General features: G+C 41.3%; 1 protein-coding gene across 6 annotated transcripts in view; it reads right to left on the bottom strand.

Annotated features, from left to right (window-relative positions):
• The window catches only part of LOC147029632 (growth factor receptor-bound protein 10-like), a 261,138-nt gene that overhangs the window by 235,941 nt on the left and 197 nt on the right, over nucleotides 1-25,000 (bottom strand). For all 6 annotated transcript variants that reach the window (XM_085872826.1, XM_085872823.1, XM_085872828.1 and 3 more), the window contains exons 1-2: nucleotides 24,917-25,000; nucleotides 13,687-13,837 (exon numbers count right to left, since the gene is read on the bottom strand). The exon at nucleotides 24,917-25,000 is cut by the window's right edge. In XM_085872826.1, the coding sequence (XP_085728952.1) occupies nucleotides 13,687-13,837; nucleotides 24,917-25,000 (235 nt within the window). The remainder of the gene's footprint in view (nucleotides 1-13,686; nucleotides 13,838-24,916) is intronic.

Genomic DNA, 25,000 nt, shown 5'->3' with positions numbered 1-25,000 from the left:
TATCACGTGCTTTTGACATAGTCTGGCACCCTGCCCTGCTCACCAAACTCTCTTCCTATGGTATCCAAGGCCATCTCCACTCAAGGCTCGCAGACTTCCTCTCCTGTCGCAGTCAACGTGTGGTCCTTAATGGAATTCTCTCATCCCCTCTTCCTGCCCAGGCTGGAGTTCCTCAAGGCAGCGTTCTGGGCCCAGTGCTATTTCTTATTTTCATCAATGATCTCTCCGACTCACTGTAAAATCTTCTTTATCTCTTTCCTGATGACTCCACCCTCTGCTGTACCATCTGTCATCCCTCAGATTGGCAAGCAGCAGCCTCTTCACTCTACAGATCTGGATAAAATCAAAAGCTGGTCCAACATGTGGAACATGTCTTTCAATCCTGACAAATCTCACACACGATGTCTCTCTGAAAGAGCCATTTGGAAAACCAACCCATCGACTTTCTCAACAATCCCCTTGAAGAAGTCCTTTCATTCAAGCTTTTGCGCCTCACTATCTGAAGAGAAAACCACCTGATAATCGAGATCTGTAGAGGCTACTAGTTTTCTTTATGAACTACAAGAGAAATGATGGGAGTGTAGGAAGTGCTTCCATTATAATCACAGATGTTAGTAGGCTTACCATAGTTACCTCCACCACCGAAGGTGAAGCGGTTACGTTTTCACCCCTTTTTGTCTGTTTTTTTGTTACTTGCAAAATCGAAGATTTTTAAAATATATTGGTCAGTCAATTTTGCTGTCTGTCTGTCTGTCTGTCTGTCTGTCTGTCTGTCTGTCTTTATTGCCTACAGATCACAATTCTAAACCGATCATCATGAAACTTTACCAAGTTGTAGAGGTTGTCTTAACTGAGAAGCCTATTGATTTTGAGGACAAATAAAAGGTCATCTTGAGGTCAAATTTCTAAAATCGTCATTTTTCATCCAATTGATTTGAAAATTAAGCAGCTATTGCATAGTACATTGGTCAATTGGGAAACCAACTATCTTTGAGATGAAATGATCACAGGTCAACTCAAGGGCAAACATCTAAAATCTTCAATTTTCAACTGATAAATCGTCAATTTACATCCTTCAACTCGGGAATTAAACAGCAATTGATTGCATCGTCCATCACTGAATTGGGAAAACAACTATTTTTAGGTCAAAATGTCAAAGGTTTACTCAAGGTCAAACTTCTAAAATCATCAATTTACAACTGAAAAATTGTCAATTTACATCCTATTCACTTGCAAGTTGAACAGGATTTGCATAGTCAATCACTGAATTGGGAAAGTAAATATTTTGAGGTCAAAGATCAACTCAAGGTCAAACTACTAAAATCATCAATTTCAATCTGAAAAATAATCAATTTTCATGTGATTGACCTGGGCTTTGATTAAGATTGTCAATTTTAATCTGAATGAAATGGACAATTTGTTGTATCTATGGCAACATTTGGAGAGGACGTGGATTTTGCAAGTATCATGCTCTGCACGACGTCTTTTTCTTGTTGGGTCGCCGAAATAGGTGACCCTTATTGTCAGTAATTCTGTCTGTTTGTTTGGATGTTTGTTCGTTTGTCATCAGCATAATTGGTAGTAAACGTGGGTGGATTTTGACCAAACTCAGGTGGTAGGTACATCTTATGACCTAGTGCATTGTAAATTGTGATGGTTGCTGGGGATGCTTTGGTTCCCCAGCAACAACTGAAAAACCTTCAAAATCGGTACCGTTCACGCGAAATCAATTCCGAAAGTCATTATCCCACGTAGGGTTATGAAATTTGGCACGACTGATCTGCAGGTGATGCTCTATCAAATATATTCCGGTTTTTGTGATATATGGAATACTTTACCCGCAGCGCCCCCTACAATTAGGGTATGCGCGAAAATTGGCGAAAATTGAAGGCCCCCAAGCGACCAGGTGAGTGCATCGATACGAATGAAACTTTGCAGGTTCATGGTACTCAATGAGTACTACAACTTTGCCTCAGGACATATTGACCGATTTCGCTTAGGTCAGGGGTCAAAGGTCAATTAGTGCAAAAATCGATAATATGCGAGAGCTGGAGGTGCCTTCGCGCCAAATACTACTCCTCCGAGGGTTATGGTCGGATGGTCATGAAAATTCACACTAATCGTCTGGAATACATTGTGCACAAACAATCGAGCCAGATTTTCGATTTAGATCTTTGTTCACCCATAGCACCCCCTCGAACTTTGGGGATTTCCGATTTCAAACCGTATTTTCGGAACTTTTCATTTTTGGTTGTTATCAGTAGATGGAACTGGATGAGATTTGATATGCATAATCTTAAGGTGATTCCCTATCTGCTATATGACATCCATTTTGCTCTATATCTTATAGTTTCCATACTCGGCGACCCATCGCCGCCTACCAGCTTGTTATCTTGCCAAAACGAAGTTTTGCAAGATATGTTAGTCAGCTTGTATGTTTTTTTTTGTTTTTGTTTTTTTTGTCTGTAATCACGTATAAAAAATTCTGCAGAGCACAGTTATCATCGGAAATTTTTGTAACTTCGCATATCAGAGGCCTATAGAGGTCCATTTCAGTGCACAAAATTTTGAAGGTCAAGGTCAAAGGTCAAGGTCACTTTGGCGCAAATCAGGGGAGTCGACAAAACCCTTATTTTTTGAGTAATTTTGATCGGATCGTCTTCAAACTTCATGGGAATATAGTTCATGGTCTCGTGCTCAGCTGATTAATTTTAGTGGCGATTGGCCTTGACCTTCATATGTTTTTTTTTTTTGTTGTTTTTTTTTGGTCTGTAATCACGTATAAATCACTCTGCAGAGCACAGTTGTCATTGGAAATTTTTGTAACTTCGCATATCAGAGGCTTATAGGAGGTCCCTTTCAGCGCATAAAATTTTGAAGGTCAAGGTCAAAGGTCAAGGTCAAAGGTCAAGGTCACTTTGTCGCAAATCAGGGGAGTCGACGAAACCCTTATTTTTTGAGTAATTTTGATCGGATCGTTTTCAAACTTCATGGGAATATAGTTCATGGTCTGGCGCTAAGCTGATTAATTTTTGGTGGTGATTGGCCTTGACCTTCATGGTTAACGCCGAAGGTCAAACATATTTGACCTCAAGGTCAAATTTTCAAGTTTTAGGAACCATATCGTGTAGTACCTCAAATTGAACACATCAATGAGTGCTTTCTAGATATGTCAAGCTTGAGACATTATGACGTCATTTGGTGACATTATGAGGCAAAAGCATATTTTTCATGGTTACTCTGTAGAACGATTCTCATCGGAATCTCTCGTAGGCAGATATTCCTCAAGGAGTCGCTCCTGGTGGATAGCAGCTCTGTTCACCTCAGTGTGACCTTAAAGAAGTCACACGTGGTCAGCTTTTGGCAAGATACGGGTCACCCTGCGGGTGACATTGGTTTATTTATCTGTTTGTCTGTCTGTGCACAGGATATTTCAAAAAGTTGTGGACGCACCCAGATGAAATTTTGTGGACAGGTTGCGTGTGTGACAAGGACAAACCAATTAGATGGAGGTGAAGATCTGGATCCGGATCTGACTCCTATAATTTTTTTAAGTGATTCTTCACCATTGAGAGATAGGGCCAAAAACGATATATAGCACGATATCTCAAAAAGTTGTGGACGGATTCGGATGAACTTGGTGGACAGGTTGGGTGTGTGACCCCAACAAATTGTTTCGAATTTGGTGATCCGAATCTGGATCTGGATATGAGAATTAATGTTTAAAGTGATTCTTCACCATTGAGAGATAGGGCCAAAAACGATATATAGCATGATATTTCAAAAATGTAATGGCCCCGATATGTTTTCGTGGATCAGGCATTGTGTGGTGGAGGTATGTTCTCCACTGAGTGCCCTTCTAGTTCATCCTGTGAATGACACACAAGTCCATACAGCATCCACCTTGAATATCGTAGTGAATCATGAGTAATATCAGGACCTAGGTCATACAGTGCAGACGACCTGGACTGACAATCTTATGACTATTCTTGGACCAGACGACAAATCTGGGAGCCAGTCAGAAAAGTCTGGGAATGCCTACGTATGGTCTGGTCTCACATGAGTGAGACTTCCAGGAGAGCAATTGAAAGATACCGAGTTCAGTGTTCTTGCTAATAGAGTCCTCATGAAGGAGGATGTCACCAAAGTCCCAGCTTTTTACTTTAAGAAAGATGGAGTCTTAATGAGGAAACAGAGACCACCTGATGTACCAGCTGATGATGAATGGAAAGTACGTTATCAAATTGTGATTCAGCGACATAATGAGATGTTGACTTTGGTGCATGAGACACAGTTGGTAGGTCAACTTCAGGGTGACGTAAACATGTGACAAAATTTTGACACATATATTTTGGCCGAGTTTGCGATGTGATGTTGGAGAGTAATTGTAAATTTTGCAAAAGTTTGCAAAATTTCATCAGCACCACTAAAACCGATTCCAACTTTTGATGAACCCTTCAGTCAGGTTATCATTGATTGTGTGGGTTCCTTACCCAAGACTAAGGCAGGCAATCATTACCTGCTGACTATTATGTGTGCTTCACTGGGTTCCCAGAGGTGATACCTCTCAGAAAAAATTGTGGCAGCCAAACATTGCTCATGCATTCATTAAGTTATTCACCCTTGATGGTCTACCTAAGGTCATACTGTCTGATCAGGGATCAAATTTCATGTCAAAAGCTATTCAACAGGTTGTGAACCAGTTGGGGGTGAAACAGGTTAAACTAGAACGGCACTCGATAGAGCGCATACCTCCATACCTGGCATACCTGCCACGCTGAACAGTATATGTTTTGTATCCCACTGAAAGGCTGGATCTGGACCCAGATCTGAACCAAAATCGAATTTGCTTGTTCTCGTCACCTAACCAACTCATCCACAAAGTTTTGTCAAAGCTCGTACACAACTTTTTGAAATATCAGGCTACATATCGTTTCTGGCTCCATCTCAATGATGAAGAATCACTGAATACAAAAACAAATTCTCGTGTCTGGATCCGGATTTGGATCTTCCCCAACATCGAATGTATTTGTCCTTGTCATACACCCAACGATCCACTAATTTTCATCAGAATCCGTCCACAACTTATTGATATATCGTGTTATATATTGGTTTTCGTCCGATCACTGAACAGTGAAGAATCACGAACAAAAATTCTAGTATCTGGATCTAAATCCAGATTTTTCTCCAAAAATCTAATCAATTCGTCCTTGTTGCACAAACAACCTGCCCACTCGATTTTGTCCGAATCCATCCACACCTTTTTGAGATATCCTGCTCAGAGACCAAAAAAAAAACACAAAAAAGACAGACAGAGAAACACATAGACAAGCAGACAGGGGTGAAAACGTAACCTCAATCCAAGTTTTCTTTTTTTTTTGTACACATTGTCGAGGATCGTAATATGAGAGCCAACAGACAACGCACAGCAAGGGGGGCATGAGACAAGAGGGGCAGGAGAGGGAAGGACAAAACAGTGGGGAACAGAGACATTAGGAGATCTGTGGAAGGGGGAGAGATGGGGTGGGGAACATGTGGAATACAAGATGGACATAACAGGGACTTTCAGGAAGGAAGAAAGGGAATTTGAAGGAGGTGGGTTTGGGGTGGATTAACGGGGGTAGAAAAGATCGTGGCTTTTGGATGGGGGAAGATAAGAGGTGGTGGTGAACAGCTGTTTTGAAGGACTGGAGGGAAGAATAAGATTGAAGTGTGGGAGTTTATTCCAAAGGCGGGAAAAAGAGGAATGAATGAGTGAAGGTGAGCAGTGATTCGTGATTTTGGTAGTTTTACCAGAAGGGGGTTGCTGGCAGACCTTGAGCGCCCTGTGGAAATATAAGTGGGGTGGGGGGGGGGTGAGACATATCCCAGACAGAGCGGGGGGGGTGAGACTGGAGAGGAGACGGTAGAAGACAGAAAGACCACCGACCTGCCTGCAGTGAGAGAGTGAGAGCCCAAAGATTCAGGCTCACCACGGGAGACACCAATGAACCTAAATGCCTTGGTATCCACAGCATGAAGCCGAGAATGGTGAGAGGCAGGAGCACCAGCCCAGAGGGGAGAGCAGTACTCCATCAGACTGCCGACGAAAGCTTTGTAAGTGGTCAGGAGCTCAGGTGGGCCAAGGAAGGACTTTGCACAATGGAGGATTCCCAGTCACTGACTGGCTTTGGGGGCGAGGTTTGAAATGTGGCTTTCCCAGGAAAGGTCATGGCAGATAGTGAGACCCAGAAGCTTGAATGAAAGGAATTCTTCCAGAGGATTGTTCAGAAAGTAGTTAGGGGAAGGGGGGGTCCAAAGGGTCCTTTTGGAGAGACATAGTGAATGTGAGATTTGTCAGAAATTTTCCACATGTTCGACCAGTTTGTGATTTCACCCAGATCAGCAGAGAGCGAAGAAGCTGCTGCTTGCCGGTCTGAGGGATGACAGATGCTACGGCAGAGGGTGGGGTCATCAGCAAAGAGATATAGAGGATTTTCCAGAGAGTCGGAGAGATCATTGATGAAAACCAGAAAAAGAACAGGGCCCAGAACGCTACCTTGAGGAACTCCAGCCTGGACAGGAAGAGGGGATGAAAGAACTCCATTTAGGGCCACACGTTGATTGCGACAGGAGAGGAAGTCTGCGAGCCATGAGTGGAGATGGCCTTGAATACCATAGGAAGAGAGTTTGGTGAGTAGGGCAGGGTGCCAGACTGTGTCAAAAGCACGTGATATGTCCAGGGATACGGCTCGGATTTCATGTCCGATATTGAGAACCTCTGTCCATTGTTGGGAGAGCAGGCACAGCATATCCAGGGTAGAGTGACCTGGTCTGAAACCAAATTGATGATCAGAAATCAAGCCATTGGAGAAGAGGAAGGATTTGATGTCCGAAGTGATGATGGATGCCACAACCTTGCTGATGATTGGGAGAAGGCTGATTGGTCTGTAGTTGCAGGGATCTGTTTTTGCACCTTTTTTGTGCAGGGCAGTGATGTTAGCTAATTTCCAAGTAGATGGCAGATGGCCTTGAGCAAATTAGAGAGTGAATAGAGCAGAGAGAGGGTGAGCAAGAGCAGAAGAGCAGGATTTGAGGACACGTGGGCTGATGCCGTCTGGACCGGTTGCAGAATCTGAGTCAAGGTTTGACAGCAAGCTCTCCACCTTGTCAGGAGAAAAGGACACAGAGTCCACGGACAGTTGGGTGCGACTGGGTAAGGTGGGTAGATAAAGTTATGGGTTTTGGACACAAGATTTAGCTGCAAACACCGAGTTTAGGCATTCAGATTTTTCACGTGCGGTATCAGCAGTGCGGCCATTTGAGGTAAGGGAGGGGATTGGAGGGGGAACATACACCAGAAACAGATTTGATTAGACTCCATGGGGATTTGGAGGAGGGAGAGAGGTTTGAGAGTTCAGACTTGAGATGAGAAAGATGTTGTTTTCTGGCTCTCCTGAGGGTAGATACACACTTGATCCGAGCTTTGAGGAAGGAACTGAGATTGCCCTCAGTTGGGTTTGCTTTCCATGAGGCAAAGGCAAGTTGTATCAACACAACTGCCTCACCACAACCTTCAGTAAACCAAGGGCGGGAGGAAGGGTAGGACAACTGAAGACGAGAGGAGATAAATCTGTGCATGAGGGAGAGCAAGTTTCTTGAAAAGTCTTCCCAGGATGAGTTGATGTTTGAGAAAGTAGAGATAGGAGACCAGTCTATAAGTTTGAGGGCTGCTTGGAGACCCTGCCAGTCGGCTTGAGTGAAATGCCAGACTCGACGGCGGTGAGGTGGTTCTCTGATAATAGCCAGAGAGACGTCCACTTTGACAAGGACGTGGTCAGAAGAACTGATTGGAGTGGACGAAGAGCAGCAGATATTGTCAGGGAAATTTGTCAAAATCAGATCCAGAAGAGATGGAGTACTGTTGGTTGACATTCGGATCAGGAAATTGACCGATTGATTCAGTCCCAATGAGTCGAAGAAGACTTTTGCTGAGGTGCCATGACAGGTGAGAGAGGTACCCACACCTAGCCAACTGGCATGATTACAATTGAAGTCGCTACATAAGAGGAAGAGAGAGTTTGGATGAGAAGATAGAAGTTGGTCCTTGTTTTCGATAGTGAGGTGTAAATGAAGTCGTCACTGTTAGGTGGACGGTACAGTACACATATTAACATGAGGCGGGAGTGGAGGGGAAGCCGTAGCCAGAGGTATTCCTGGGGGTGTGGGGAAGTGAGGGTAGTGCATGGAGAGTGAGGAATAGAGTCTTTGATGAAGAGAGCAACACCTTCACCAGGATGAGGCTCAGGTCTGATACTGGAGGAGGGGAGTCAGAGACATCTTGAGGGAGGAAAGTTTCTGTTAGGCAAATTATGTCTGGTTTGCCAGTGGCAACCTGCATGGAAAGATTCGTCAGGTTTGAGTGAAGGCCCCTAATATTTGAGGTCCACACTTTTATTGAAAAGGGAGGGAGGACGCTTTGGGTGTTGGGCAGGGGAGAGGAAGGGGAGGGTAGGACAAGAGAGAGAGAGGGGGGGGGTAAGGAGAGTTTTCGAAAGAGTGTGGGGGATTGCAGAAGAGCGAGGGGAGGGGGCTGGATAAGGGGGAGAAAAGGTTCGGTGGTGATGGGTTGAGGTAGAGTGGGGAGCAATAAGAGAGGGGGCAGAAGGCAGTTGAGGATTTGAGGAGGTGGAGTGATGAGATGAAGGAGAGAGGGCAGTGGAAGGAGGCAGCTTTGTGGATGTGAGGTGGGGGGCAACTTTGAGAAGGGTGTGTGAGGGGGTGAATGGACGGAGAAGAGTGAGTGGGGGAGAGTTGAGGGAGAAAGGTGAGAGGGAATGTTGGAGGGGGAAGAGTGTGATGGTTGCTTTGAGAGGGAGGGTTGAGAGGGGTGAGTTGGCACTGAAGTTGGGGGAAAAAAAAGGATGATTGAAGGAAAGTGAACATTCGGAGAAAAATGTTTTTTTTTTATTCTTAGTTCAGAAATGTGACTAAAGACGTTTCTTGATGGATGCAATAAAGGCGAAGAGAATGGAGAGAGGAAACGTTGTAACAGTTGGACTTTTTAGACAAGGAATGAAGGAAACGTCCAATTGAGAGAGCAGTCTGTTGAAATAAGAAAAATTGTTGTGATTTATGATACAGTAATGAGAACCACACGTGTGAAAGAGGAAGTTGAAGCATTATAAGAGACCTTTTTCTTTTTAAAAATTATTATTATTATTATTATTTGATAAAGATTGCAGAAGATTTGGTAAAGGGAAGATTGAAGAAAAATCGTGGAAGCGTGTGGTGAATTCGGATCAGTAAATATAGAATGAAGCTGATGGATCAATGAAAAGTCGCAGGAAGAGGATGGAGAGACTCATGGTTTCAGGAGGTGTATAGTTAGAAAGGACACAAGGAAAATTGTTGTTTTTCGATGGGTTTTTGAAGATTAGGTAAGATAAATGAATGGGAGGTTGTAGGAAGAAATCGTGAAGGTGATGGTGAGAGTGGGTCAGCTCAAATAGAAGAAATATGGTGTGCCGGCAGAAGGAGGAAGAATAATAATAAGAAGGAGGAGGAGGAGGAGGAGGAGGATCGGTACTCGTGGGTATGGAGGGAGAAAGGGTTGTTGCTTTTTTAGTTGTTTTTTTCCAAATTAAGACAAGAAACAGAGGGTGGAGTTGGGAGGGATAGATGGGGGGCATTGGGAAAAGTGGGGAAATAGGAATTAATGGTAATAGGGAGAAAATACAAAAACCCGATAAGACAAGGTCGACGAAAACTCACAAAATAACACGATTTTTGAAACAAAACTGAACTAGGAACACACAGTAAACATGTCGGTGAGAAAATAAACAGTTAAAACGTGACATGTAACGACAGGAAACTTAACTTTGAGAAAGTTGGCAGAGACCCCTGAGAGAAGCAGCCATCGTCCAAAACCCAGAACCTGAAGTCACCTCTGGTGGCAGAGGTAATCAAGTGCTTAAGTCCTGAGTCACAAGGTGTCTTATAAAGATTTGTAGGTGATGCCACACAAGTAAAAACATCTGTGCAAGATGAACCCTGTCAAGTTGAAATGTCTTCATAAGGAGGTTGAGTACATGCCAGAGAATGACATCATTGAACTTAAAGACGGTGAATGTAGTTCACCCTGTGTCCTGGCACCCAAGCCAGATGGAAGTTTTCATTGTTGTACTTATTAAAATTAGGTCAATGCAGTGTCAAGAACTGACTCTTACTGAACGAGCAAAGAAAATTTGTGACACGAATGGACTTTATCAAAATAAAGTTCTTCCTTTTAGCTTAAAGTAATGCCCACTACATTTCAACACCTCATCAATGACCTTGCCATGAATCTTGAGGGGGTAGAGGCATCCTGTGACAATATTATCATCATTCCATGACTTGGGACGATCACCTTAAGAGAACCCGTGCTTTCTCTACGAGACTTACTGATGCCAATCTGACTAAATCTGGTAAAATCGGAATTTGCTGAAGCACAGGTTGGGTTCTTAGGTTGTGGTTCCAGGTCAAGTTTAGGCAGGAAAAGCAAAAGTGTGAGCAATTAATAGCTTGGCAGCACCCAAAGATAAAAAGGAACGCAAAAGATTTCTGGGTATGGTTGGATGGTATCGGAGATTTTGAAAAATTTATCTGACGTTGGTGTCCCTTTGATTAAAATGCTGAAGAAGAAGGCAAAACAAGATGCTGTAGGCATAGGTCACCCTGGATGCCATTATTCGAAGAAGTTTGGCAAACACCAAAATTAATATTCGACAATAGAAAGAGAGACCCTTGCTCTTTTTGCTGGCTTTGCAACAGTTTGAGGTATATTTACATAGGTACAACTACTTTTCCAGTTGTATTTTGCACAGACCACAATCCTTTAACTTTCATTCATCATATTAAAAGAAGCAATTTGCCATCTGTCTGTCTGACTGTTTTTTTGGCCGCGATACATTCGGGTGTTACTTATCCAATCTCAACCAAACTTGAGAGAAGGACGATGGAGGTTGTAACAACTTCAACCCCCCCTCCCTCCTCCCCAAGGGAGTGTTCCGCCTTGGGTGAAGTCCGTGTAAAGGTGTATATCCATGTTAAAATAGCTAATGGTAATGTTCTTCCAAGGCCGCTTCTAATTACAAATGTAATAACAACAATAATGACAATAGCATTATATTAATGTTATTACAAAACAATATTAATGCATATAATATACCCCATATCCAAGGGTTTTTTGAACAAATGCAGTGTTCACGTGTATAACTAGCTGATTGGGGCGTTTCGTGGAAAACCCCTCCGGAAGTAAAAAAAAAAAAAAACATTATAAACCACGAGCATGTTTGATTACATTTTTAAACAGTCGCTATTGCTGTTTAACACTAAACTGAAAGGTAGGAAACCTAGGGTGTGTTCAGTTACCAAGCAGATAGCTAAGCACTTGCCAAGCCAGCCGTTCCTTATCAATGGTTACTAATGGAGTGCTTGCTTGAAATCTTAAGCCACTTGGCGAGTGCTGTACAAGAAACTTGGTAACTGGACACACCCCCAACGTTCTTGAGGTCTGACCCTAGAGCTACTGTAATCTATATACCTCATAGAAGATAACAACAAGACCCTTCCTTCACCCCCATAGGAAGTGGGTGTACAAGTAAAATGAAAAACAAAAATCAGAGATTGTCGAGATTGAGCTTGTCTTTGCAGGAATTCAACTTGTAAATTAGTCACATCAGAGGTAGAGACAATGTAAGTGTAGATGCTCTGTCAAGATCTGAGTAACTGAGGGATTACTCCTCGTCTGTTGGGAAGTATTACTGAGGATAATCTGTTTTTTTTTTTTTTTTTGTATTTATGAATGCTATTCCTAGCTGCGAAAATATTTTTTGGGTGTTTTGATTTTGTTTAAAGGGTGAGTACGTTCTCACTTTGTTCAAACTTTCATCCTTGAAGGGGGAGAGTGTTACGGACCAGTATAGTCATTTAATTGTGCTTAGGAAAGGTTACATTTCCTGTTAAGTTTCCTCTCAAGTCACAAAAACAACAACACCAGGAAAAAAGGCAATGGCATCGGGGTAACAAGAGGATGAAGAAAAAGGACAGAGTCGAAAGCATGTGCTGTTACTTCTCTTGAGCTGCTATGCATTGTTTCAAGAGCTGCATATTATTTAAATCCGTCATTCACCGGAAGGAGAGATTGGGGTCTTCTGTATAGAAACCTGTGAATGTTTAGTGACTCATCAATTATTTTGCCATGGCAGCCTAAAATTAACCTGCTGTGCGTTGGTCGGAGAGGAGATTCAGCTTATCTTCATTCATCTACCCTTTGAGGAATTCTTCTCTGTTGAACACCCTCAACCATTTGTTGGAACTGCATGTCAGACATTGCACTTCACTTGTTGTCTTGATGCCAAAAACAAACAAACATACTGCTCCTTGTATTCCCTCGGCACCATTTTGCATGATTTATGCTCCATTTTGAGAAGGCACTCGGCCCGTTGACCAGTGCGCACTCTCGGAGGAATTTATTCATCCCTCCAGCATCTCCTGTCCAACGACATCGTCCTTTTCAGCTTGGAGTTCCCATCAACATTATCTGTGTTTCAGCTTAAATGGCAGACTCGGATTCTTCTCCATGCTTCGATGATTCGGGGACTCCATGAGATCCGATCCTCAAATCAATAAACATATTTTGATTATATACATTAATTAGTCTGTGAGAGGTCATTATGTAAAATTGCCAAGGCTTTTTCAGTAGGCTGAAAAAAATGGTGGATTAAGACCCCTGCAAGGGAGAGCGGGTTGACCAAGGAGAAAGCCTTGATAAAGGGTAATTAAATAAGACTGTTAATTATCTTCAAAAGGGGTGTTTACATTTACCCAAATACCCACTTTTTACTCATGCACTACCTTGGAGTTCTCGTAGTGTGCATGCAAAGTTTTGGGCTGCTCGGTTTCATGGTTTTGGAGTTCTGGAGGAGACACACTGACTGACTGACTGGCTGACTGGCTGACACACACATTGACATTTATTGTTTTTGATTGTTGTTTATTACTATTATTATTAATATTATCATTATTGTTATTATTGCTATAATTGGTTAACTCATCAGTTTCATGTGGATGAAAGAGAGGTCAGAGTGCATTTAAAATGTTTCTTGTGTCAACATGATGACCTGTGCGCTCAGGGAGTACCTGGCGTTAACAATAAAGGTTCCTTATAAACATTCAATTGTGGTTGAAATGGTCACATATTTAGATTGGCAGTTACGACAAAATGAAATGGACAATGAGAAACCAATCAAAAGATTGTAATACCTCTTCAAAATGAAAGCACCTCATTTGTCATAAAGGGGCATTAATGACGGTCATTGCAAAGCTCGTGCAGTTTCTACAGCAGAACCGTTTCTTTCCCCTCAAATCTCACCACCTGAAGTGGTATGCATAATTGCTTATGGTTCAGCATTGTGTCATACACCATCACAGTGGTGTGAGCTGTTGGTCTCATTATTATTCATAGAGTAAAATCTAGTGCACTGGTCCCAAACTATCATGTTACGCCATACTCAAAGCAGATTCATCATGTGTGTGTGTGTGTGTGTGTGTGTGTGGGGGGGGGATACCCCAACCAGTGCAATGTTGCAGGAACAGAATGGTGAATACAGGAGGAAGAAGTGATGAATAATATTGGCGGTAAGGTGCATAGACAAAGCCACTCACATGACTCTCAACGAGCTCGTGCGATGGGAAAGACATGCCGACCAGGTCCGGCGAGCAGGAGGGTGTGCAAAGCTCGGGGAATGGGTTCGGAATTGAGGGCAGAGATGCTGCCTTCATGTCGTCATCTCCTCCACGTCCAGCCAGTGGCATCCTGAAGGGCCAAGCCAGTAAAAGCACAAATATATAGTCTGCCTGTTCTTGTGTAAAGTCATTAAAACAAATGCAATTTTTTTTTTTTAAAAACCCCCTTAAAAACAAACAAACAAAGAAAACAACAGGCACTGGACAGACTTGATGGGACAAGTGGCCTCCTGTGTCCAGGTTCCTGATGCATCTTTATGCCTCATATGTGCCACTGATTCTGACCCAGTGGGGAAAAAAGTAAAATCATGATTATATGACTGAACCACTCTCTTATCTAAGCATGATATTCGTAGGTGTGCAATATTGAAATATTATGACAGAAGTCTCACTAACCGATATTTTATATCCATCAAGAGGAAAGATCTTTAGTTATGGACACATCGTTTATGCGCATACCCAAATGCCATTGCAAGGAGAGCATGACAAATTCTTCGCTTCACGTGGAATTTACAGTTGTGCAATATGTGTAAATTAAAACAAATTGTCTTTTCTCTTTTTTACATGAAGACCTAAATAATGCAAAAGATGCATATACTCATACAATACAAGGCCAGACATAGCAAAAGCTGCACAGAACTACTGTACAACTCCTTAAGACAACAAAGTGTGGAAGAGGTTTACTATTCTTTTGCAAAACCAGAATGCAAAATTAAGAGCATGTCACGTCAGATCTATTAATGTAAGATCATGGTCTCACAAAAATACGTCATCAGGATGCAAGATGTTGCATAGCAACATCCGGATGGGCTGCCGAGATATAATCAGCAGCCATTTGCACAATAATGCACTCTGCAGGCATAACGGGACAAAGGTTCAAGAGGACACGGAAGCGTTGCAACTCCACCGAGGTGCACATGCTGATGCCGAGGAAACGGAAAGCACATTTACACCGAAAGAAGTACCAAACGGTTCATACCGTCACTGTACCGCAACCTGGGCTCGATTACTTTGCAGCATGAGTGCTAGTTTTGTGCCTTAGTTGCCTGGCATCATCGTCACTGGATCATAGAAACGGTGAGACAAATTGCCTTTCCTGAACACAATACAAATAGCCAATTATGCAAACGAAAATCATTTCATTTGAACTGCTCCTTGTTTTTTTTTTTTTTTTTTTTTTTAAATAACAAAGCTGCATTCGTTACAAGTGGCGTGTACACAAAGCAGCATCTTGCATAACTTGTCCAGATGTTGGCCTATTTGGAGGACTTTCCAAGAGATTATTGTCAATTACTCTGACTGCATTACAAGTATATATAAACTGTCACAGAGAATGATACAAATACGTGCTTTGGCAGAAGAGAAAACCAAGTCTCATCGTGCCAGTGCCATATCCATATGCCAGCATAGGATCTCATCCTTCTGCTGGTAGTATAATCATTTACCTAACCACAAGAAGGGAATCGAGCTGGGGTACCAATATTCAGTTGAATACTTTTTGAAGTTCACCATGGGATCTTTGTCAACAATCGAAATGCAGATGGGGCATCTGGCCTTACATCATCATCCGAAGGACGGTGCGCTGTGAGATGTTTCTTGCTGGCAGTACATGAGAATGGCAGTGTTTGTTATGTCTGACTCCATCAATGACTCAACTCAGACTCATGACAAAAACATCACCAAACTAGAGGGGGAGCACTCGGTAGAGTGCAAAACCTCTGCCGCCAATACTGCTAGGTCACTCAAGTGAACCTGATATATTTTCATTCAATTTGATGTCAACAGTGCTCACAGAGTTATAGTTTGCAACTTTCCCTTTTACTTTTAACTTTTACATACTCAATTCATTCGTCATAACTAGATTCCTTGAGACAGAAATTGATTTTGCGTGGGTATATCCACCTGAAGTTTCAAAATCAGCCGTAATTATAATTTTGGTATGTTTTTTTGTTGGAAATCACTTATAACATGTAGAAATGCAAAAAAAAATTCGAAATTTTGTTGAAAAAAAAAAAGTAGAAAATTTTTTTTTTCTCCAACAATTTTTTTTTTTTGGGGGGGGGGGTGGGGGTGTTGGAAATCACTTAAAACATGAAGAAATGAAAAAAAACAAATTCAAATATTTTTTCAAAATGGCCACCATAGCGGCCATATTGAATTTTGGACCGAGTCCAAAATCTAATGGCATGATCCTTGGACCAGACCTAATCCCCCCACCAAGTTTCGTCGAAATCCGTCGAGGAGTTTTTCCGTCATACTGTTCACAAACAAACAAACAAACAAACAAGCAGTCATAGACTGGTACTTACGAAATCGTCAACTTGACCTCTGACCTTGTCTAATAAAAGCTGTCTATCGAGAAGGTAGCGACGCAAACCAGAAGTTTCTACGATGATTCTGTACCAAACCATCATAAATCGAATGTTTGACATCGTAACGTCGACCGAAGCAAAAATCTCCATTTCTCCACGCAATTATTTAATGTTATTTTATCAAAGTCACAAAACCGTAATATTCAGCCATCCACCAACAATCTTTACATAATCCGACGGCTTAGCGAGTCAGGCATGCGACGATAACCTTTATTGGGATAAAAACATGACTTTTAAACACCATCTTTATCGAAAATACCGTCAGCACGCACACGCAAAACCTTAACGTGATCAACGACGCCTCTGCTCAAGCACGCTGCACCACGTGACGAGCCGTGACGCGGCGAGTGGAATATTTTTTATACAATCTTAAAACGTCTCCAAAACATCCGATTTTTACCAGAATTTCGACAACCGAGTGTTAAACGTCCTAAGCGATCGCAAAAACCAAAGACAAAATTAAAATCGAAGTTAAAATGAACTCGAAACGTCGACCGAATAAAAAATACTCCATTTCTCCACATGAATTTACGGAATTATGTTAGACCTCACTGTGACCTTGACATTTGACCAATTTTGACCAAAATCTAATCAGCGCTAGCCATCACCCTCCTGAATCACGTAGTGTAATTTGACATTGGTAGCTTCTTCCGTTCTCGAGTTATCTTGCCTACAAACAAACAAACAAATAAGCAGTCATTGACTGGTACTTACGAAATCGTCAACTTGACCTCTGGCCTTGTCTAATAAAAGCTGTCTCTAGAGAAGGTAGCGACGCAAACCAGAAGTTTCTACGATGATTCTGTACCAAACCATCATAAATCGAATGTTTGACCTCACTGTGACCTTGACCTTTGACCGATTTTGACCAAAATATAATCAGCACGAGCCATCACACTCCTGAATCACGTGGTGTAATTTGACATTGGTAGCTTCTTGCGTTCGCGAGTTATAATTTTTTTTGATGTTTGACCTCACTGTGACCTTGACCTTTGACAGATTTTGACCAAAATCTAATCAGCGCTAGCCATCACCCTCCTGAATCACGTGGTGTAATTTGACATTGGTAGCTTCTTCCGTTCTCGAGTTATAACTTTTTTTGGGATGTTTGACCTCACTGTGACCTTGACCTTTGACCGATTTTGACCAAAATCTAATCAGCACTAGCCATCACACTCCTGAATCACGTGGTGTAATTTGACATTGGTGGCGTCTTCCGTTCTCGAGTTATCATGCCTACAAACAAACAAACAAGCAGTCATACACTGGTACTTACGAAATCGTCAACTTGACCTCTGACCTTGTCTAATAAAAGCTGTCTCTCGAGAAGGTAGCGACGCAAACCAGAAGTTGCTACGATGATTCTGTACCAAACCATCAAAAATCATCAAGTCGACCAAAGCAAAAATCACCATTTCTCCACGCAATTATATTATACCTTAACGTAACTCAACGACGCGTCTGCTCGAGCGCACTGCATCATGGGATGACCCGTGACGCGTCAAGTGAAATATTTTTTATACAATCTTAAAACGTCTCCAAAACATCCGATTTTACCAGAGTTTCTACAACCGAGTTTTAAGCGTCCTAAGCGATCGCAAAAACCGAAGACAAAATTAAAATCGAAGTTAAAACGAACTCGTAACGTCGAGCGAAGCAAAAATACTCCATTTCTCCACGTGAATTTACGGAATTATGTTTGACCTCACTGTGACCTTGACCTTTGACCGATTTTGACCAAAATCTAATCAGCACTAGCCTTCACCCTCCTGAATCACGTGGTGTAATTTGACATTGGTAGCTTCTTCCGTTCTCGAGTTATCGTGCCTACAAACAAACAAACAAACAAACAGAAACGGAAGGCATCAATATACTTACGAAATCTTTAGATTTCGTAAGTAACAAACACACAAACAAACAAACAGAAACGGAACTGATCAATATACTTACGAAATCTTTAGATTTCGTTAGTATCATTTCGTTTCGTTAGATGATAGCCGTGTAGCTATCATTTTGTTGAGACACAGCCGTGCTGCTGATGCAGTGCCCCTATACCAGTACACTGGTGCTCATTTTGCCAACCTAAAAAGGATGACAGGCTGAGTCAACCCCACCTGGTAGCCTAATAATCGTGGCCTTTAATGAAGAATGAATTCAGTTGCTAACGGGGCTCAAACTCAGGACCCGAAGATCCAAAGCCAGCCACCCTATCTGCAAAGCCAACACCAGGCTTTCTCCACCGACTAATGCCGGTAGAAGGAACGCTTGTTTAACAGCCATCTGAGAGACGGCATGCAAATTGTTGAATCATCCCGTTTGTGAAACACTGGGATGACAGTTTATAGCTGGGTTGAGATTCGATTATATAGCTGGGTTTATAGCCGAGCTGAGATGAGATTATAGCTGCTGCAGAACAATTTGGCTTTTATCATGGAATGTGATGCAATAACTGCACTGGTCGTGTCTGCAATTGCATTTAGTCCTCGATTTACACTCATTCTATTTATGTTTATTCGACTTGTTGCGATGGATAAAGCACTGAACAGTTATTTATTTTCACCTCGCAATTTTCGTTCGAGTTGACGTTTTTTTTTTCACGTGGAATTTTAAAATTTTATTTCATGCCAACGCACAATGGGAATGAAGGAACGATGTACAGCCACCACTTCTCTCACCCTCAGTCGCACACAGTCCGTAGTGTACTCGTCAGAAGTATCGTTTGACCTTCATTGATGGTATTTTTGTGCCAAACTCTCCCAAACCCCTTCATCATGAGTGGTTTATGATCATCAAGTTCTCTAACTGAGACTCCCACAAAGGAGGCTCGTAAAGTTATTAATTTTGATTTTATAGTGGTTATGGTGAAGCGATTCGAGCGTGAGGAGTGTTTGGTGGACATCACCCATGCGCTCAGCTTTCCACCCTTGACTGTGACAATTACTAGTAACACCACCAAAACTAGAGGGGGAGCACTAGGTTGAGTGCAAAACCTCCGCCGCCAGTACTGCTGGGTCACTTAAGTGAACCTTATATCTTATTCATTGTAGGTCAAAACGGATCAGACTCTACTGAACCACGATTGAATAAACTAAACTAGATCGACGTGCATGTAGAAATGGCAAAAAAAAAAAAAAAAAAAAAAATCGAAATTTTTTTGAAAAAAAGAGTTGCAAAATTTTGTTTTTTTTCTCTAACAAAATTTTTTTTTTTGGTTGGAAATCACTTAAAACATGTAGAAATGCAAAAACAAAAATTCAAATATTTTTTCTAAATGGCCGCCATAGCAGCCATATTGGACTTTGGACCAAGTCCAAAATCTAATGGCGTGATCCTTGGACCATACCTAATCCCCCCACCAAGTTTCGCCAAAATCCGTCCAGGAGTTTTTCCATAATACTGTTCACAAACAAACAAACAAACAGACAAACAGACAGGGGTGAAAACAGTAACCTCCGATCTTCGATGGCGGAGGTTAATAAAAGTCGAGTGCACTTCAGTTGACTACCTTGTCTCGGTAACTGCTCCAACCCAACTTGCATCTCCCTGGCCTGGACACTCGCGTGCCGCAGATTTTGGTGAGTACTGTATACGTTTCCTTAAAACTGTCCATAATGTATTCATTTAAACATTTATTTACACTCTTTATTGACTTATTTAATTACTATGTCTTTAGTATTTATTTACAGGAACTGTATTCACACATTTGCTGTCTTTACTTAGGTTAGTGTTCGGTTAGGACTGGAAATTTCCTCCCAGGAATGCATCATCAACTTATAACATTATGCCAATGAAAAAAATCGTTGTCGATTTATGTTTTTTCGTTTTACATTCAGTTTTTTAGGAACGCATCTTGAGCGTAAATCGAGGAGTCCCTGTATTGTGTTAGAACTTGCCATTTGTATAATATGGTTTCCCATGTTCATTCACAAATTGGGCGCCATTAAATGTTCCATATTCTAGAGAGATCCTCAATGCTTCAAAATATTAGAATATTGACCACTAAATTGTTCCAAACCATAGGTTAAGGACAAACACTGCTCCAGACCATAGCATCATGGAGACCACTATCGCTCTAAGCCCTCAGAATCGGGACCGCTACTACTCCAAGCCTTCACTTATGAAGGACTGTAGCAGTTTAGAGTTTTCAAACATGGACCTGTCACGTCTCCTACTGTGAGGGACCATCACAACTCCAAATTCTCCATGTTGGGCCATTAACGATCCACATCGTGAGAGCAATATAAAAGTGGGTTAAATTCACTTCTCAACATTGTATGACTTTACTCATCCCATTCATTTGTGTCTTAAAGTAAAGCGTTCTATTTCATTGAAGGCCAAAAGTGTAACCAGATCCAGAGTATTTATCAAAAGGAATTAGTCTTTGAAATGTACTGAATACAAGTCAATGTAATCAGGACCAAATGTATATAATTGTGAAAAAGCATTCGGAAATATTTTTTTGCAGGAACATGATTACAGCAGATTTGTTCGTTCTGCCAAGGGAATGCAGGGAAGTTTAAGGCACCTCAACTTTGTTCTGCTTTGTAATTGTAGGCTTTGATGCACAAACACAAATATTAATATATGAGTAAACAAGAAAAGAAAAACATGTGCTGTCCCTTTGCCTGTCCCACTGTCATCATCCTCCTTCTCATCCTCCCATCTCCTATTCCTTCACTTGTGGAATTGTCTATGAACTAGTAGCTTGAATAAATATTGTGTTGATAGAGCACAGGCATGATGGGCCAATTGGCTTTCTCCTGTATCAAAGTTCCCTGTCGTTCATTGTACAGCTATATATACATATAATAGTACAAGCAGGGTATGCTTACACATTGTAAGGCACAATGAACTGTGCTTCCCCCATGTCGAAGGTCGCTCATCTACATTTGCTTTTTGTCATTTACGGATGCTTTGCAAAGGTTCTGTGATTTTTTTCCCCCAATGTTTAGGCTTTGATGTCCATCGGTAGGTGAAATTACTGTGCTTCCCCATTGTCTCGGGTTGCACACCTGCATTTATTTTTTCATTTGTTTATATTTTCATTTATGGATGGTTTCCGATGGTTCTGTGAGTTTTCCCGTTGTATCGGCTTCGATGTCCGTTTGCACGTGACATTAAAGCTTTCTATGTCACCCGGAAGGAGCCGAACTTTAATATCAGTCAGTTAGTCAGTGAGTGGTTAGAATGAGCTTTATATATTAGATATATGCAGCAGCATGCATTGTTTGGAAGATGGAATCAATTTTTTTTTTTTAGAAACAGATGGAAACAAATAATACAACAGTGAGAATGATCACAGTCCCCCACATCTACCCCACCCCCTGGACTAATCAAAGGTTTATGAAGAAGCTTATACAGAGATATCACACAAAGGATAAGGGCATCAGCAGAAATCATTGCACTTGCATATGAATTGCAAGGACAGACGTGGACAATGGACATGGTATATGAGATTTGAAACGGAGAACACAGCATCATGACTTTTGTTGGGACGGGAAACATCAAACTGGCTAACACGTTTTCTGCCATATTTATAAGAATGTACACACTCCGCAGCATATTATTTATTGAACTAAAAGTTCCATCAAAAACTTCACCGTTATCAACTTTCAAAGGAAAGGAAAACTTTTTTTTGAGATTTTCACAGCAGTCATTCTCTCCAAGGAGGAAGAAACTGGTGCTTCATCTGCCCTGAGAAAATCCCACTTGTCTTGTCAACTTCCCTTTCATGCATGTTGAGAGTTTGTGGCTCGCGGCACAGAGGACACGTTTCCTTTGTTCCAACAACAATGGCGTTTATTTCATGTTTGTTTGAAGTCTGCTGAGTTTACAATCTAAGCTCATCACAAAGTTTTATGTGCCTTTTTCATGTTATTTACAAGAAAGAGCACTGTGAGTGTCCTCATGTGAGTTTTATTGTCGGGATAAAGTTAAATTTGGTTCTGCGGAAGGTTCGAAAAGAGGAATGCATGTAGGAGTGCGGATTTTTTTAAATGAAGCTGTGAAAATAAAGAAGCTATGAAAAACAAAGTTCGGAGTGAAGCATTGTACAAAGAAAAAGAGTACTTTGGATTTAACTTAATATTATTCGTTTTTAGCTCGCCTGCTCGAAGAACAGAGAGCTATAGAGATACCCCCGGCGTGAGCGTGAGCGTGAGCGTCAGCGTGAAAATGTTAAAGTTTTTGGTGCAAGTTATTTCCTTTCTAATGTTTTTATCTACCACACTATTTTTTTACTGATTACAATATACAAATACATATATTGCTTTAAAATTATTTGGATCAGACTTCACTGCAATGCTTTACAAAAAATATTATTAGACTAGTCTTTTAAAAACGATAAATGCATAAACAGGCGAGCATTGGGTGGCTTTAACACCAACTCTGGTTAATAATCATTATTTGCTTTGTTGAGAAATGAGTAAGATTAGAGAGCGATGTAAAATTAAACAAAGAAAAGTCTCTTCCTAGCAGAGTTGATCGCTGGACAATTTATTGTCATTTTAATATGCTGTTTGAGTTTGGTGATGACGAACATGATCAACAAGATGAGATGAACTTAAAGATTATCTCAAAAGGTCTGATTGAGTTTCCATGAGATGTCATAGGAAACCCAAAGGAGATTTTTGGAAGGTTCAGAGAGTAGAGTTGAAGGCATGGGGGCAGCTAAATCCACCCAGGCCTGTGGGTAAATAATGTTGTCTATTTATAGCAGGAGAATACTGGTGCCAGGGATATGTAATGTTTATCAAGTGCTGTAAAAATAAAAAATAAAAACTTCAAAAAATGCCATTCTTTTAACCTTGAATCACTTTTACACACGTTCAGTGAACAATGTGAGGATGTGCAAATGCTTTGACCTGTTGCACTTGGTACTACGATGAAGTACACTGTTGACACATGTAGGCTGCATCTCCGAGTGTGATGTGGATCTGTGGATGTACAGTACACATTGCATCCTATGCGGTGAACATGTAGATCGGTGTGTGGCAATCAAGTTCTGCATTGCTTCTGCGAAAGGGTCTTATTTTCCATATACCGATGACGTATACCTTCCGGTGCCAATACAGTGCAATTTAAATCCAGTGTAATGCTCATCTTCTAAGTATGCAGTATGAACATGGTGGCGTGCTACTACAGGTAGAGATAGAAGGGCACCATCATGGAATGCACATTGTGTCCTGTGGAATGAGGATGTGGATTGACAATTGCACATTCTGTCCTGTCATGTCATGCTTCATGCTAATATGTGCTGTTTTTTTTTTTTTTTTTCCCCGTCTTGCTAAAACTTCACAACTCACAGTTACAGACATGCTAATAGTTTTGCAATGCAAAACTGTCCCATCCATGTTCCCAGCATGTATATTTTGTCCTGATCTATGCAAACAGTATAAAGTACAAAGTTTGAAAAAGTCATTGAGTCGTATTCCCAGTGACCTGTAACGCACATTCAATGTACGATTCATTTTCTTGCATGAAAGGGGCAACATGTTCATTTTTTGTGGCGTCTTGGACCCTCGGGTATATGACATTTACACATTTGTCCCATCAATGTGCTAAGGCCTTAACACCATCCATACATGTGAAAATATTTACGAAGGGAACACAGCCATTGCAGGAGATCTACTTTCACATCCTCATAGCTTTGAAACTTAATGCCAACCAAATGCTCCTTCAATGGTCTCAATAGATGGAATCACGTGCTGACATATAATATATCCTATGGAAAGGGAATTTGGGGAGGGAGAAATGATGGTGAAGCAGTTTCCATTCCAACTGCCTTCTGATTGAACAAGAGTTCTTTTGGGACCTTCTCCCATGTTTAATTTTATGTACAAATGAATGATTGCTCCCACACCTTCACAAATGATAAAAGGTTGGAATGCAACATCATCAACATTGATGTGGACAAATCAAAATGTTCAACATGGAGTAATGTTTCAGGGATTTACAACAATTGACTGCAGGTGAGCATGTAAATTTTCCATTACTGATTCACATCCTTTTTTTCCTTTTTTTGTTTTTTTTTAAGAAAACCTTTTTGCATTACTCTGTCACACTTCTGGAGAAGGGAAATGTATCCATGCTACTTTCAAGACAGGTCAAAAATACAAATCTGCTGTAAATTTCAGCTGTTTTGACATTCAATTTCAGTACAATCTTCAATTCACAATACTGTCACGCAACACATGATACACTCACTGTTCGCCTTTGTCTTGGAAATATTGTATCCAGAATGCATTGTGCAGCCACGATGTTGCTTCACTAAGGCGTTGTCAGATGCTGTCACTATCATTACACTTTTTATTGAGCTGTCATTCATTTGAGATGATGTAGAAGAAAATGAGGTGGTCAGAAAGGAACCTTGAATCACGGCAGTGTGTGTATAAACATACATGCATACACATGAAACAAATGACACTCACGATACTGTAAGCAGCGCGCGCGCGCTCGCTCACACACACACACACACACACACACACACACACACACACACACACACACACACACACACACACACACACACACACACACACACACACACACACACACACACCTTTGCAATGCAATGTCATGTATGTGACACACCAATCCAACACACTTTCATCTGTTTCCACGACAACAAAATACTTGTTACAGCAACTTAAGTGTAACCAATGTATAAAATGCACTGCAGAAAATAACATAAAATGTGAGATAATAGTTGCTCATGCATGCTGCACTTTTGAAGCAACATTTTTTTTTAAAGAAAACAAGCAAGATCATTAAAATACCTGAAGCAAACATTTTTGGAGACATGGATGTGTACAGGCTGCGATCTATGGATGGCATGGCGTGGTGAAGCCTCCCGACTCGAG

The sequence above is a fragment of the Eptatretus burgeri genome, chromosome 3, assembly GCF_056783735.1.
Source record: "Eptatretus burgeri isolate ZD-2024b chromosome 3, Ebu_testis_v1, whole genome shotgun sequence".
Taxonomy (NCBI): Eukaryota; Metazoa; Chordata; class Myxini; order Myxiniformes; family Myxinidae; genus Eptatretus; species Eptatretus burgeri.
Note: the sequence above shows the minus strand (reverse complement) of the source record. Positions and strands in the feature narration are given on the sequence as shown.